This window comes from Clarias gariepinus, chromosome 9 (genome assembly GCF_024256425.1).
Source record: "Clarias gariepinus isolate MV-2021 ecotype Netherlands chromosome 9, CGAR_prim_01v2, whole genome shotgun sequence".
NCBI lineage: Eukaryota > Metazoa > Chordata > Actinopteri > Siluriformes > Clariidae > Clarias > Clarias gariepinus.
In genome coordinates, this window is record NC_071108.1 from 13296479 (window position 1) to 13313540 (window position 17062).

The 17062-nt window shown below is 42.0% G+C and overlaps 1 protein-coding gene across 5 annotated transcripts in view; it reads left to right on the forward strand.

Moving 5' to 3' along the window:
* Positions 1–15345, forward strand: part of abl2 (c-abl oncogene 2, non-receptor tyrosine kinase) — a 33486-nt gene extending 18141 nt beyond the window's left edge. Inside the window, exons 1-11 of one of the 5 annotated variants that reach the window (XM_053503978.1) lie at positions 7099–7492; positions 7914–8078; positions 8832–9127; positions 9234–9506; positions 9604–9688; positions 9816–9993; positions 10273–10457; positions 10582–10734; positions 10923–11012; positions 11398–11577; positions 13006–15343. In XM_053503978.1, coding sequence (XP_053359953.1) covers positions 7393–7492; positions 7914–8078; positions 8832–9127; positions 9234–9506; positions 9604–9688; positions 9816–9993; positions 10273–10457; positions 10582–10734; positions 10923–11012; positions 11398–11577; positions 13006–14684 — 3384 coding nt within the window. In that variant the 5' untranslated portion in view covers positions 7099–7392 and the 3' untranslated portion in view covers positions 14685–15343. Of the gene's footprint in view, positions 1–7098; positions 7493–7913; positions 8079–8831; positions 9128–9233; positions 9507–9603; positions 9689–9815; positions 9994–10272; positions 10458–10581; positions 10735–10922; positions 11013–11397; positions 11605–13005 lie in introns of those variants that run through there. The other 4 variants (XM_053503981.1, XM_053503977.1, XM_053503979.1 and 1 more) reach the window with 4 other exon arrangements.
* Positions 15346–17062: the final 1717 nt, after the last annotated feature.

Consider the following 17062-nt stretch of genomic DNA (forward strand, 5'->3'; position numbering starts at 1 on the left):
ATTTTCTCCCTAATTTGGTCGTATCTAATTCCTCCCCGTCACTAGGGGGCTCCACATTAAGGCTACTTCGACTACTCAGTCTGGAGGGCCGCAGACTTTCACGTGTTTCCTCGGAACCACGTGACGTCACCGAATGCATCTTTTCAAACTTCCTCGCTGACACATGTGGGCACAGGGACGGTGTAACACACTCTGAGGACAGCACTATCCGATCCGCTACGCTTTTGTGAGCTCACATATGGCCCTGACTAGCGGTAGAGCTGTAATTAATGTAAGAGTGCCTCCCATCCTACCCCTCTGAGAGAGCCCAGACAATTTTGCTCTATCTAGGTCCTCGGGTGTGAGAGGCTACAGCATCATCTGGGGATCGAACCAGCAATCTCCAGGTGATCGGGCGAACACTTTACCACTGCACCACTAGGGGGCCCCTATGACGGATGACTTTTACATTTACAGACTCGTCGTGATGAGTCCATGTCTTATCACCAGTAATGATTCTCTTTAAGAAACTTTTACCTTCCGTAGAGTAATGGCCCAAATTGTGTTTGCAGATATCCAAACGCTTCCGAATTTTGTTTCTGCACCAGGTACTCCCACAGACCATAAACATACCGCTGGACGCTGCTCTTCTTTCTTAGCGAATCACAAGTGGGTCATCTATTTTTGCTCGCACTATAGTTACAAATGAACTGATGTAACACATTCACACCTACCCAACAGTGACTGGGGGGACAGTAGCCTTGAACAGAAAGCGCTAATATGGAGCGGTCAACAGAAGCTTTATTTATTTATTTATTTATTTATTTATTTATTTTTGTGGATTATTTTTGACTCGCCTTTGTATAAATTATTCAGTTATATCTTCCCCGCTCCCCTCCCCTCATATGATCAACTACAGTGTGTGTGTGTGGATGAGCACTACAATTCCAAATGACTGAACTGAGAAATGTGTCCTACTCTATCTGCACATAGATAATTTTCCCGACTGTAGAAAGATGAGGGCGCGGTAGGCCTTCATCCAACAGATGTACTAAAAATGTTCATAAACGTGCATCAAACTTTTCAACCCTTTTATACTTCTAACCTGCAGCGAGACTGCAATCCTGCAAGTTCTAACTAGAAAGCCTGTAGATGCAGGGTGTTTTTTTCCCCCTCATACGGGTTGTTGCAGAGAAAGAGAGAGCTGTGATGTTATCCTGTGTGATCATTCCATAAATGTCTGCTCTTAAAGGATTTTACTCATTCAAAGCTGGGACCCTCTCTGAAGTGGGTTGCAGGGCTGCCCTGACTTCAAGCACGCTTAGGATCTGTTGAAAGATCCCCCCCCCCTTTCATCAGTCAGTGGAATATGGAACAATACACACACAGCATAGTTTCCCAGCAGTCTTTACTGGTTAATTTGGTCTGGCTAAAGTCATCACGACTGCGGTTGCAATGTTTATGAGTACAGATGTGAGCTCCTACTCAGTAGTGGAGAATTCAGGGTTCGGTATATGTTAAAAAGTACTTAAGCTGTGTTGCTCACCATTTCATCATGCAGGGAAGCTCAGATTGCTGCATTTTGCAATGGTTTGGGCCATAGAAATTTACCTGAGTGTAGTGGTATAACATTTATAAAATGGGAAGCCTTGTGCATAGGGTACATCCAATTGACAACTGCACTATTAAATATTTGTCAAAGAGGTAGCACAGGCTATAGTGACGTCTTGAGTGGTGTGATTTAATCGATTGTGCAGTTTAAATCGATTTTTTTGTTCGATTCAGTTAATTGGATTCTTAGGTCAGATTTTGACTGAGAATCAACTCACTTTTAAAATGATTTCAGTAAACGTGAACGTGTTATATAGTGTGGTATTAACAAGGTCCGTCTTTTGCAAATACTCGCTTTTTGCAAGATTATCGCCGCTTCTTCATTTGAGTTGAGTTTTGGCGCAATACTGGCCATACTGAATTAGAGTGTGCGATTATGTACGGGACATGACATTTAAAAAATAAGCAAAACATATTATACAGCATTTCAGTGCTTATTCGATTTGTTTTTAATACTTTAACCTGCAAACCTGTAGGGAATTTAGCCGCTTGAGCCAAATCGGACAATAAACATTAAATTGAAAATCCAAAAAATTGAATCAAATCACCAGTCTACCCAAGATTAAAAGCTCAGTTGTGATACAGAGACTATGTAAAAATGTGCACGCTGTAGCAATTGGTGTTCTAGGTCCATACTTGGTAAGCTTTGCACTAGAATTTAAGTTGTTGTTGCCTTATTTCATAAAAGCCAATATTTTTTAAAGACAAATTGGGATGTTAAAAAATACCTGAAAAGTGTTCCTGCTTCTAAAAATGACCTTGAAATCAATATCCATATATACGAGGGGCCGTTCAAGTTGCGCTAATATTACCACGAAGCACAAGTAGGAGAAGGCCAGTATGCTCAGGTCTGAAAGAAACATCACTGTTGCTGTCAAAATTGCTAAAAGGTTTGTCTTAAGGCTTTTGTTTTGGTCTCGGGCATCTGGAAACATCTTGTATGAAAGGGATGTTTAAGTCAAACCAGGACTTTCTTGTGAATGAAGGTGTAAAACTGATTGACATTTATAGAAGACTTTAAGCACAGTACGATGAGAGACTCTACCTGCAGCAAAACATTTAAATGGTGCAAATGTTTTAAAGAAAACGATACATCAACGACATTCAGTGAGTGGAACATCTGATGCTTGAAAATCACTGGATAACTTGTCTCCAGTTTGTAGAAGAGACAAATCCTTGTCTGTATGATCTGTAAACACAATCATTTACAAACTTAACATGCACTTACAGTAACTTGGATTTCCCCCCTACACTGCTGACCTCGCTCCAAGCCACATGGTTTGGCCATTTAAGGAGTTCCTGGGGGGCCCAAGTCTGAATATTTTCTACATTGATCGTATTCAAGTACTTGTAAAGTGCTGGGATGAGTGTAGCAAGAGATCATAAGGGAATACAAATAGTTTTTATTCTCATAACTGTCTACCTGGTTTGACTTAAACACCCCTTGTAGTAGGGATGGCCAGCAGTAAGCGGTGTGAACATATTTTGTGACACCTTTGTCAGGTAAATTCACGGTGCATGCTCGTACTGTACAATGTTTTGCTTCTCTACCTTATGCAAGAATGTCTTTCTTAGACAGCAGGGCCCTGGGGTTATCTGATTGTAACAGGGAGTTGGAAATTCCTGGCTGGGAGCAAAACAAGTCTACTGGAAAAAGTTGGAAATAACCAGTAGGCAGAAGCGTCATTATACACATCAACTCTGCAGACATCTACATCATCTTGAAATGTTCAAAATCAAATAGAATAATAGTTAATACATCATTAATTTAAAAGAAATCTTCCACAGAGCAGAGTTTGATGTCTTGACTCCCTCCAGAGAAAAAAAAATACGGCTTTATGGACGCAAGCCTCAGCAGGGAGTCGGATTCCTCAGCCTCGGGGGCAACTAAATCTGAACTTTAAACTGGAAGACGCATCGTAAAATAAGTGAAAAGTCAAAAAGACACCCATCATCTGCCTACCATGCAGTGTTGACGGGTTTATCCTGGTGGTTTGACGCTATTCCGCATTTCCAGCCTGTGGTGTCACATGATATCTTATAGATATGAGTCAGTGAGGATTATCCCACTATGCAAAAGAGCTGATGAAGCCCCCCGGATGTGTGGTGAAACGTCTGCATGACTGGCTGAAACCTGTTAGTGTGACAAAATGTGTTGATTTTAATAAAGGGTTAAAATTGCGATCCTTAAAACGTTCCCATTTTTTTTAAGGGGGGGGGGGGGGGGGGGGGGGGGGGGCGCTGTGCATGACAAAGTCAGTCAAACATGATTCCGTCACACAGGAAGATGTCTGCATTCCTCAGGATGCTGATTCATTTGCATAAAACTTCAGGTGTATAGTGTGGATAGGCCTTGTTTATTAAGCTGCATACGACTTGTTTTTTTTTTTTTCAGTAAGTAAATTGTGGAGGCAGTTATGTAATCAATTTGGTACCAAAGTCTGCACAAAAGTTGATGTAAACCTCTTTAAACGTTTTTTAAATTGTATAAATTGAGCGTTATTTGCAGTGTTATTAAACTGACAATATATTGTGGTTTTTTTAGTTGCGTACAAATTCCATTCATTTTGGATCAATGGCATTTACTCAAGAAATGAAAGCAAGTCAACATTAATCCATATATTAAAACCAAGTCACACCGTTAGGGTTATTCACTGTCTGGCCCGTGTCATAAGGACACTTTGCTTTGGAGGTTAGGGTGTGGGGGTGAACATAGCAAATGTACTTGATGCGTGATGTACTTGGTATGCACAGTAAGTGTAAGGTACAGTAGATGGCACCTATAAACCAAACAATTTCTTTTTTACACAAATCCCAATTATTTCTTATTATTGACTAAAGACATCTAATATTATACTGTGTATATATACAGTATATATATATCCAAGCCAACAGAAATCCATAAATTAAGACAATCATTTATTTGCTTTGGGAGAGATTGGTAGAAATTGCGTTTTTCTGCATTATGTACTTCAAGTCCAAAATCACTTGGATACAATAGAAGGTTTTCTTTACGTTTTTCTTTGTTTTCATGTCAACAGGGCTGCATGATTTGATAAAAAAAAAAAGAAACATTAATTATTTTGACACACATTGCGGTTGAAATTAGATCTGTGATATTTAACTATTTAATGTACTATTTCAAACGTATAGGTCTAGGCTAATAGCAAATAATCTCAATAAGAGGATGTTTAATAATGTTTTAACTCCAGATATTTGCCCTTCAGTTTCTGTTTCACTGGGGAAATCTAGCGTTGGTATTCACTCGCTGTTCCAGCTGTGTGAGCTTGGCCTTTTATGGAGTTTTGTGGGTGTCACTAAAAGCAAACGTTTATGCCCTGGACATGACACAACAAGTGGATCACCTTTTATCAGCATAAGCATGTGAATCAGTGTTTCTGACACTCTTATCTATTCGAACTGCTGCATGTGCTGCATCACAGGGCTACGTGACACATTCATAGGAACGAGCTACAGTAACTGCTCTCTCCCACAGGGATGAGCTCACAGATTCCTGTGATATGGCTTGTGTCACTGTGATGGGCAGCGGAGAGAGAGTATGCCCTCCCTGCTACCTGGACATCATGGGTAGGTTAGAAATGAGAAGACATAAGAGACAGGAAAAACTGAAACTAACTAGCTATACCTGCCGCTCCACCATGCCGCCTTGCTCTATAGAATCACATTAAATCTAATCACGGCATTACTATGCCTACATTTGTGTTTTTGTCGCACTCTTAGTAATGTGTTATGGCATAGGAATGACAGCATGCCAGTGTCTGAAGGATTTACAGAGGTGCTGCTTCAGCTGTCCTGCCCCCAGCAGCTGTGCGAGGGGCTCAGATCAGGAAGGGGATCAATGTCCTCTTTCAGATCAACACTAGCCCCCCCAGCCCCCCCCCTGTCCCAGCTGTCCTGTGTGGCATCTCCTACATTATACCCCCACACATACAGAGAACATTTGCCGGCCAGTACGCTCGCTTGGCACACGTCCTGCCTCGTGTAAGGGTATTACATATATACTGTTTTACATCAATCCCTTACAGAAAAGCCCTTTTAGCAGGGAATAAAACTCATACGGCTTTGGAAATGCCTAATACATATACTGGAATGTGTTTTAAGATCTTTGGCCTTTGGTCAGTGCTGCTGATGTCATTCATCCTTCTTTGATCATAAAACAGTCCATTAGTTTGTTTTGTGAGCGTGTTCGTTATCCTCTCCCTGTTAGCTCTTCAATTATTTTCCATTTTAATCCCTCAGAGGTTTTTTCTTTCCGTACGGTAGGTCCTTTTAAGTTGTCTGGCTGCAGATGGTGTTAATAATTGAGAATCCTGTTCTAGTAAACGTCGGCTAATGTTCTAAGAGCCGGAGATTACAGGAAAACGCATGCTTTAATAAGTGGAAACCTCTTAACGTATTCGTAAATCACGATCAACTCACAAGCCATGGATCTATTCTCTGAGCTTATCCTCTCCCATGATCACGCTTCACACTTGCTCGTGCTCACTTGCTCTCCATTGTGTGTGTGGTTGGAGAAATGTAGACATCTGTCAAGGGCGAGTGTCAACCCCCCACCAGTCTGTGAAATGCATGCCCTTATGCACACTTTTCCTGTAGAGATCCCAAGCAAGACCCTTCATAAGAGCTTAGGTTTCTTCATGTTTGCACTGGAGCGGTCACTATGTAGACCCTGTAACCATCTGGCTTTAGCTTTAAAGGAACTTTGTTGGAAATTCTGAAGTCTGAGCCCCAACAAAGACCAGCGTGGTGCGTCAGGCTCCGAGCGATCTGTGGATTGGTTTTGGACTTTAATGGGACCATGTACTGGGAGCTCTGGCTGAGTCAGGTGAAGAGGAGGGGACTTCATTATGTGCTTCTCCAAAACAAAGGTGTGGTGAGCACTGGTGTGAGCTTGTTCTTGTAGTGCTGATAGATAATATGCACTTTGTCATAGACATATCATTTTTCCTGAAAACGCAGGTAACACGTTCCCAAAAATTTGCTACTTGAAGCTACTTGTGAAATCATTAGGAATTATTGTAAAAATTAAAGTCAGGCTGAAGGGACCTTGGTGCTGTTAAACTGCTTGTTAAGGACTGCATCGGCCTCAACATTATAGTTCATTAGTTTTGCTACTACGGCTAGCCAAAAAGGATATATTTACCTATAAGATGTTTGGTGTGTATGACGTATGTTTGTTTAGAATTGTAACAAAATCTAATTAAAAAAATATATATTAAATATAGATATTTATAAAATTCTAATTCTTATAGAGTTGCAATGCAAATGTAATCAGCACATACAGGTAGGTATCCTGATACGATTGTCTCAGGGGGACCCAGGTGATTCATGACCCTACCTACTAGAGATGGAAGGAAAAAACATATTTTGGTTCCTAATTTCTTCTTCTTTCTTCTTCCACATCTCTATGTTGTCCTTTTTTTCTTCTCCCTGCACTTGTATACACCGTGTCTATAGTGACGGGGCAGCTGCCTAGACATGCTTCCTGCGTGTGTACAGCCATGTGCCTGCATATGTGCGAGTGGCTGGCAAACAGCTGTGGAGAAAGGAGGAGTAAACCTAGGCATGCTGGAAGGGGTGTGGGCAACCGATTGTAGAAGCTCCACCACAGTGTTTTTCCAATCATGCATCCTCGACTCCTCCTTCCTTCAGCACCACGTTACATATATAAATCACCGGCTGAGCAAAAACTTTTTAGTCTCATGTGGCAGCTACGTACCGGAGGTATATGTACAGTGTGTGTGTGTATATGTATAGAAGAGAAGTTCTCAGAGCAGAGCGATGCCTGTGCGCACTTTACCATCTAGCAGCAGCTTCGAGGAAAACAGGAATAAACTGATCGCTACCCAACAGCGGAGCGTGGATTGGTACGATCTCGCAGGTATACTCTTTTATTCCAGAATACGTCAGGTTTAGGAATATTCTCCGTGAGCCATATTTTTATGTATCTTTGTTTACAGTTATCAGTTAATTTGCGAAAGGTTTTTAATTCTATTAGTAGACAAAATAAAATATTTTCTTTTATTGCGTAACTTTTTTTGCATTAAGTAACTCTCCACCCTTTGTTCCATTTATTTTAATCTCCCCCGCATATCTTCACACTCAGTCATTCGTAATCCCTGTTCTTTTTCCCTCCTCACTCCCTCTTATGTCTTTGTGACTCAGTCATCTTAAGCCCTTCCCTGAGGGCTTGGTGTTTGACGTCTTCTCTCCTTTCCACACCTTTTTCAATGAGCTTTTTTTCCCCCCTTACTGACGTCTCTCTTTTTTTCTTTCTTTCATGTTTTGCCTTCCTGGGACAGAAGCCCTGCACAGGCCTTTTGGATTGGACTCGTCTGCTCTGACCGAAGCTGTGCGTTGGAGCTCAAAGGAGAACCTGCTGGGAGCCGCCGAGAGTGACCCCAACCTGTTTGTCGCACTTTACGACTTTGTGGCCAGTGGTGACAACACACTGAGCATCACGAAAGGTACGAGGAATGCAGTCGCCCAGTCAAATTCTTGATCATATTATTAAAGCCTTCATTTTGATTTCAGATTTATTGCACTAAATGCAATCCCCGGACGAATGTCTGTCCTAATAATTACCCATTAACACCGCCTCCTCTTACCAAGCTGCTGTAAATAGGATTAACGTTTGTAGTGCAAGACAGCGGCCACTGCGGACTCTCCTGGTGAAACGCTAATGCCCGAGCATTTCGTAATCCTCCCAGTTGGCCCCATAGCAGGTGGGTAAACATAGAGTGGCGTAATCAGAGCGAGGGAATTAGTGCTTAGTGGATGCATTTTAATCTCTCTATATATTGGCTGTGATGTGGCACTGCCTGCCAGAGCCCTGATATTGTCTGGCTGTTCCTGACAAGGAGAAACAGGATCTGCTGGAGTTGGGTTTTCAAAACGGCCCACTGGAGCCACATAGTGCAATTTGCTGTTATGGAGCTTGAAAATATGGCATCTTAGTTTAACAGCGAAGTGAGATGCTCTCGGCTCCATCATCGGTGCTATAAAAGAGGAGAAAATGGATGCAGGCATAGCAGTGGGTTTGAGGAGCGATGGTAATGCTTTGTTAGAAGCTTTCCACTACCGCAACCATATGTCTTTAACTCAAACATAAGTGTTGTGTCCTTGCACAAAAAAAAAAAAAAGAACCCAAAAGTTTACACTGGTTTTTACCTCACTGAGGTTTGGTTTTAACCACTTCCCTGAATCCTTATGTGTCTCAGGAGAGAAGCTCAGGGTGCTGGGCTACAACCAGAATGGCGAGTGGAGTGAGGTCCGCTCTAAGAACGGTCAGGGCTGGGTTCCCAGTAACTACATCACGCCGGTGAACAGCCTGGAAAAGCACAGCTGGTATCATGGACCCGTGTCTCGCAGTGCGGCCGAGTATCTACTCAGCAGCCTGATCAACGGCAGCTTCCTCGTGAGAGAGAGCGAGAGCAGCCCGGGCCAGCTCTCCATCTCGCTGCGCTACGAGGGCCGAGTCTACCACTACCGCATCAATACTGCCTCCGATGGCAAGGTGGGACATTTCTATACTTCTTTTATTGAATAATTTTTTCACAATTATATCTACAAATATGATTTGCCGGGCACAGAAATGTTTACTTAATCTTTCTTTTCCGCAGGTCTACGTAACTTCTGAAAGCAGGTTCAGCACATTAGCCGAGTTGGTCCACCATCATTCCACTGTAGCGGACGGTTTGGTGACGACGCTGCACTATCCGGCCCCAAAATGCAACAAGCCCACTGTCTACGGAGTCTCACCCATCCATGACAAGTGGGAGATGGAGCGTACCGATATCACCATGAAGCACAAGCTAGGAGGAGGCCAGTATGGCGAGGTCTATGTGGGGGTCTGGAAGAAATACAACCTCACTGTTGCTGTCAAAACACTCAAGGTCTGTCTTAAGGCATTTATTTTCATCTCGTCTATCCGGAAGCATTTAATTAGTGGAGAATATTTACCGTTTTATTTTGTTGGATTTCATATGACAGGAAGACACTATGGAAGTGGAGGAATTTCTGAAAGAGGCCGCTGTCATGAAAGAGGTGAAACACCCCAATCTGGTGCAGCTGCTTGGTTAGTATTAATTCCGATTTAATTCGATTCATATGATGATGATGATGATGATGATGATATAATTCAGGCGTACGATCTCGGACTCAACGGCGTTTCTAACTGAATGGACATTTTCTTGCTTGTTCAGGTGTGTGCACACTGGAGCCTCCGTTTTACATAGTGACGGAGTACATGCCTCACGGCAACCTGCTGGACTACCTACGCGAGTGTGACCGCGAGGAGGTGAACGCTGTCGTGCTGCTCTATATGGCTACTCAGATCTCCTCCGCCATGGAATACCTGGAAAAGAAGAACTTTATTCACAGGTAGTAATCTGACATCACAAAATCAATTTAATAAAAATTAAATAAAGTGTTTTTTTTTTTTATATATATATAAATATAAGAATATAAAGAAGTTGTCCAGTAGGTTGTAGACTTGTCATAGAGAACGTGCCACAGTTCTGCAGACACTGGCTCGCACATCTGTTTCTCACAAGCTCTTGTGTAGCACTGTGACTATTAAATTGCATGTTGGACAAATTGACTTAGTTTTCAGGAAGACATAATAATATGTCTTTCTTTCCTTTACACTGTCTCTCTCAGGGACCTGGCTGCAAGAAACTGTCTAGTAGGGGAGAACCATGTGGTGAAGGTGGCTGATTTTGGCTTGAGTCGGCTGATGACAGGAGACACGTACACGGCCCACGCCGGCGCCAAGTTCCCCATCAAGTGGACCGCACCTGAGAGCCTGGCCTACAACACCTTTTCCATCAAATCAGACGTCTGGGGTCAGTTCTTTTTCCTGCATCCAGAGATTCACACTTTGGAGTAATTTGAGACTCAATGCTGTTTGTCCTGGATTCTCTTTATATTGATTTCTGGTTTCTTCTGGCGCCTGTGCATGTCCTTTAGCATTCGGAGTACTTCTGTGGGAGATCGCGACGTACGGTATGTCTCCGTACCCCGGTATTGACCTGTCTCAGGTTTATGACCTGCTGGAGAAGGGCTACCGCATGGAGCAGCCAGAAGGCTGTCCACCCAAAGTCTATGAACTCATGAGAGCATGTGAGTGCATTTTCATCCTGTCGCCTGTCGTTTGCATGGCTCTGTTAACAATCTGAATTTGGATAAACCTCATCGTAAACACATTATACATCACATCATGTTAAATCATGCTAAATTTAATTTTTTTGAATTCATGAGTTTTTAATTTATTTTTTACTTTGACATGTCTTTTGTCATGCTTTTTTCAGGTTGGCAGTGGAGTCCACTGGATAGACCCTCATTTGCAGAGACCCATCAGGCCTTTGAGACAATGTTCCATGACTCCAGCATATCGGAAGGTACATTTAAAATGATGATAATGATTATTATTATTATTCATATTATTATTTACGATATTTATAGTTCCAAAGGATACGATTCAATTTATCTGTCAATAAACTGATGGGTTCTATTGATTATTCTATTGCTCATACTTGTTGTACATTCATATCTAACAGCGCAATGTCCAAATGGTCATTTACTATTGGTGCAGTTACTTGGATAAATCCTGAGCCTAATGTGAAATAACATAAATATCAGTGTAGATTATTCAAAACAGGGCTGGCCATTAAAATAGAGGTTCTAAATGCCCTACCCTTAATGAGCGAGGCTAATTAATTAGTCTAAAATGATTTTCAGCTGGAATGAGTCACCAATCAAATGCTCACTTTCTTAACTTTGCAGAAGTGGCAGAGGAACTGTGCAAGACTGCCTCTTGTGGTAAGGGTGGGGTAGTGCATCCATTCAGTCACGATCAGCCCCTCGTGCCCTCGAAGTCACGGCAACCGAAGAAGCACTCGGACAATAAGGAGAACACGGAGGGTCTGGAGAGTCGGCACGAGCCTGGAGCTCACGGTCCTTCAGGTACACCAGCTGATGTCCACTTCACACGTCTCCAGCGCAGACTCAAGAGAATGGGAGTGGTGTTTCTCCTAGACTAAAGGAGACGCACTTCAATTGCACACCCACGCAGACACATACATGTCTTGTATAGATACGCACACGCAATATATCAGCAGTATTAGCGGGCACAGATTCTATTTCATTTTCTTATTTTTTCTTATTTCTTTTGTAAAAAGTTTGTAAATATTTTTCAATATACAACTTTAAATGGATATTTAAAATATTAACCATGACAATTATTCATATTATGCTTTAGTAAATTTGATAATATTTTTAGCATTCCAAGCATTTGATCACTACATATTATTCTTTATAAAATAACCTACAGTGTATTCTCTAATAATTCATTTGTTGATTATAATTCTGGAGATTTGTTTGTTTGTTAATGTCGATATGGTGTCATTTAATTGTTGTATTGTCCCCCTTTGTCGCCCATCACTTAACAAGTAACACACAAGCACCTAACAAACCAATACCCCATAAACACCTCAGCATGTCAACCTTATGTTTTAATTAAATGGAATCTAACCTGATTTGTGCAGCATTATTTATGTATAACATTGTACAAATTATTTATGTTTTTATTTATTTAAAGCATGTTTGTGTTTGCCAAAAGCTCATTAACACAATTATTTTTATTTTAAATAAACATTTTAAATATTTCATCCTTTACATGATCACCTTCATGTACACAGTTTTAGCTTGGCATCATTTTGTCCCCATTTCATCTTTATCTAGCAGCAGAGCATTTTAACTCCTACAGTAGTGGCTTCCAACAAAACACTACCACTGTTCTAATAATAATGTCACCCTGATGCATTTCCAGGTTAGGTTTAGAGTTTTCAAACAAACTGGAACGGTACTTTTAAAAAAAAATTTTAACTGCTTTCTTTCAAAAGCAGACTTGAAAGCATGCAGTTTAGGGACCATAATCTCATTCTCAGGCTGTTTGGTCCCTCTTTTTGGTTTCCTATAAATGCATAGGATCCGCATACTTTTCACATTATTGCACCATCACTCCCATTGCCCTAATGCCTGTTAAAGGATTAGAATATGAATAACACACAAAGGTACTGCCTTTCATTAAAGTCAAACTAGGTCATTTACCAATGTACCCAAGCTTTGTAATTAGAGATAAACACAAGGCTCCAGATATAATTAAGTAACTGGCTCTTATGTAATAGAACAAGTATATTTAAGTCAGGGTTTGGGCACTTTTGATTAACCATGCCTTCAAGCCAGAAAAACTTGAATGTGCCAGCTTCTGTCAGACGTGCCTTATTTCTTATTATAGGGAACAATTCAGTACAATTTAGATAGTGTTGGGTCCTTTCGAAGATTTTTCATTCACTAACTTGTGATATGTTTTCTTGTGTTTGGGCTTTTCAGTCACTCTGCTGGCAGGGGATGGTCGTTCCAGCAGCTCTCCGGCCCTGCCCCGGAAACAAAGAGACAAATCCTCAGGTGGCCTGCTTGATGACCCACTGGATGCCACTTTTAATCGTGACCGCAAAGCTGGCTTCTTCAGTTCCTTTATGAAGAAGAAGTCATCAACAACCGCCTCCAGCTCTCAGCCACAGCACAACCTCCCTGTGACCCCCAGCAGCTCCTTTCGTGAGATGGAGTCACAGCCCCAAAAGAAGTATGATCCCACAACTGCACTTGATGGTCCCCCTCCTCCATTGCCTCAGAATGATGGCCTTGGCTTCTCTCCTTCTCATGGTGAAGGAAACCATGTACAGTCACGGTGTTGTGGAGCCACGTTTGGGCAGAAGCTCTCTGGGTCAAACTCCTCCACGGCTACCCAGGTTGGCAGCAGCAGTAGTTGGGCGGGGCTTGCAGGCTTTTTCACACCACGCCTTATTAAAAAGACCCTGGGGTTGAGAACTGGGAAGTCTTCTGGGACTGATGAAGGAGGTGGGGGAGCCAGACCCTTTCCTCGTTCAAATTCTACTTCCTCCATGTCAGCTGGGCTGCCAGATTTGGACCGCATGGCACTAACTTTACCCAGGAATCGTAGCAAGCCACCACTGGAACGCACAGTGTCCACCACTTCACAGCCAGAGAATGGTGTCCCGAGACCAACAGATGCTCCTCCGCCTCGAAAGTTAGATGAGGGCACAGCGCAGATCCGAGACAGGCCCAAAGCTAAACTACTGCCGCGAGCGGTATCTGTGGGCACAGGAGCAGCAAGGGCACCAGGGGTCGGGGGCGAGGCCGAGTCTGATGCTCATACACAGGTTAGAGTGGGGCAGGATGACAGGCCAGTCTGGTCTTCTCCGTCTAAAACAGTAGTTGGCCCACACAATCATAAAGTTCCAGTCCTGATCTCTCCCACGTTGAAGTCCAGCACAGCTGATGCACACCTGGTTGGTGTAGACTCACAAGGCAACCGATTCAAACTGCTGGCTGACAGTGGCAGTGATAGGCCACGACTTATTAAGCCCAAGTGTGCCCCACCTCCTCCACCCACACTGCGTTCTCTTCAACACAGTTTTAGCACAGATGGTGCCGATGAGGGAATCAACATGGGCCCAGACCTGAATGGGGATGGGGTCAAAAGGTCGGGGAGAGGGTCAGGAGGAGCTCGACCGTGCATCCCGCCGCCTCAAGCACCTCCAACACCTGTTGCTTCTTCTGGTAACACAACAACAAGCAAGATGGCCAACGGTGGCACTAACTCTGGTTCATCAAAGCTGACTCTAAGAAGGACCCGGCAACAGGTCGAACGTATACCACTGGAAAAAGTCAGTAAAGAAGCTTTGCTGGAGTGTGCCGAGTGCCTGAGCCTTGCTCTTCACAACAGTACAGAGTCATGCTTCAGCAGCCAGGTCTTGGATGCTGGTCACCAGTTACTCGACTACTGTTCAGGCTATGTAGACTGCATCCCTCAAACTCGTAACAAGTTTGCCTTTCGTGAGGCTTTGGGGAAGCTGGAGCTCAGCCTCCAGGAACTGCGGGCTTCTTCTACGGGTGGTGGGGGTGGGTTAGGTGGAAGCGGGACGAGTCCCGCTCTGGACAACTTGCACTCATGCATTAAAGAGATCAGCGATGTGGTGCAAAGGTAGTTGATGGAGTCACATTAAACCCCACAAACCTAATAAGACTTTTTACAGGTTTTTAAGTATTGTTTTATAAAGGATTGGGGACAGAGGATATTCTCGCAAAAGTACCTCAGTAAAATCACTACAAGTGGTCGCTCCCCCTTGGTCATTGTTTACACTTAAAAAAAACGCCAGTAGGAAACAGAGCTCTAAACTTGTAAATAAGCTTGTTGTCCAAATCAAATCACATACAGTGTCTTTTGCCCAGGTTTGGCTACTTATATTATGATCTAAAGAGCCTACCTTTTAAATTAATAGAGACTAATCAATACAAATGAACCAGTTGTTTATTTATACAAGGATATTAGACAGATTATCGTAGTTGTTTCACAGATTACTTCTACTCACCATGGCTGGAGATGTAAACCATAGAAATAGATTAAGCATGTCTTGGTTGAGCTCTGCACACATTGTTCAATATTAGCAGTACTGAGCCCTCAGCACAGAGGACACATCATGCAGTCACTGTCACCTCTGGTTGATTTCGTACACCTATGTATAGACATTTCAGCATTTGATGGAAGGTCATGGTTCTGTAGCAGTGTAGGCTAATGCCGTTATCTGTATGGCCACTGTTCTTTGAGGACATAGTGCTATTTCATTGTGGCAAAGGAGCAACATACTGAACATGACGCGTCACAGGTGCTCTTTGGTGTCAGGATTTTTAGCTAATGTTAAATTTAATATTCAAGATTCCAGTTATTTGTCTATAAATATGAAATACCGTTTTACCCCCAAAAAACCCCATTCAAACCAAGCTAATTTAACAGGGACAATCATAAGATGCATGATAACAATAGCAGATTATTCCAGCTGATAAATATGCATAGCTTGTTTTTTTTTTTTTTTGGAGCATTGCTGAAAAGAGTTAATGGATAAAGGATAGGTTTATGTCTAGTAGTTACACCAGGCTCTGATATGTCACAAATCATACATGTCACTGTTTTACTGGTATTCCTATAGATATGTGAATATTGATTATAGGCTATGACGTGGAATGTTTTCAGAGGTTACAGGCAGGTTTGGCACCTCGACCCAGCAGTTGAATGTGCTGAATTGGACATAGATGGGCATTTGTTTATCTAGATGGGGCACGGGCACAAGTTTGGACACTGTGTTTTCCCACTGTGACTGTAGACACTTACTGCAGAATAGCGACTTAACTGCAATATTGCTAGATTCAAGTGACACAGCAAACTGCCATTTCTATAGCACATTAATTTGTACTTTTTTTTTTTTTTTTTTTAACTTCAGAATGTCTTCTAAACTTGAATTTTTAAATTATTTCTTATTAAAAAGCACAGGATTTCTTTCTTTTTTTAAATATAGTGAATAAATCATTGTGTCCTACACAAAGCGTTATTTCAAAGACCATCTTTATGTAGCTTTGAGTGGTTGTCTGATCAGAAGGATATCATTCCCTATTGACCTTTTGCATGTGACATTAAGACGTTTGTCTGTCATGGTACCACCTGATCCATCCTGGGTGGCAAAAGAGACGTTACTGTTTAGATGCCAATACCAAAACACATCAATAGGCACTGAAGCACTTTTAACAAGAAAACACAACTGATAATGTGATGTTGTCTTAAACTACACTGTTATCTTAGTAACTGCTTCTACGTTTTTCTGAAATGCCTCTGAACCGCTAAATATCTTGTAACATAAGGCTCAATCCAAATCCCTCTCTAACCCTTGATCAAGGGCATTACTTGTACATCCTGTGTAGTGTCCTACTTCTTTTTTTTTTTTTCTATATTTGGTATTCGACTTCAGAACAGTAAGAGTAGTTAGAATGCCAATATTGGTTAACTGTACCTGCACATCCATTTGTGAAGTGTAAAGCACAGCATATTCCATCCCGGAGTAATCAGATCGCGATGATAACTCAAACTAAACTGCAAATTAATACCCCTATTACCTTCTTCATACATTTTTACATGCTTGGTTCTCTTTTGAATAAGTTACAAAGCCCACCACTGCATACTGTATAGGAAAATAATCAGCGGGACAGAAGCTATCAGTTGCTCAATAGGTTACTTATCTTTGTTGCAGAGCATCAGGTGCTCATCTGATACACTTTATTTTTGGCTCTGGAATACACCTTGAACGAAAATGTGTAGTATTTAATGCCTAATTGTCGGTTAACGGTGTTTCTGCTATCCATAATTGTAATTTGACGTAATGGTGGTCACATGTCTGCAAAAGGTCAATAGAAAATATCGAAGGGTCTCCATCTGATCATCTATAACATGAATGTATCCATCTTGTCAAATGTTGCATGAATTCCTATGGCTTGACCAGATTCCAAAACAAAACAAAAAAATAGGGTGCAATTTCTT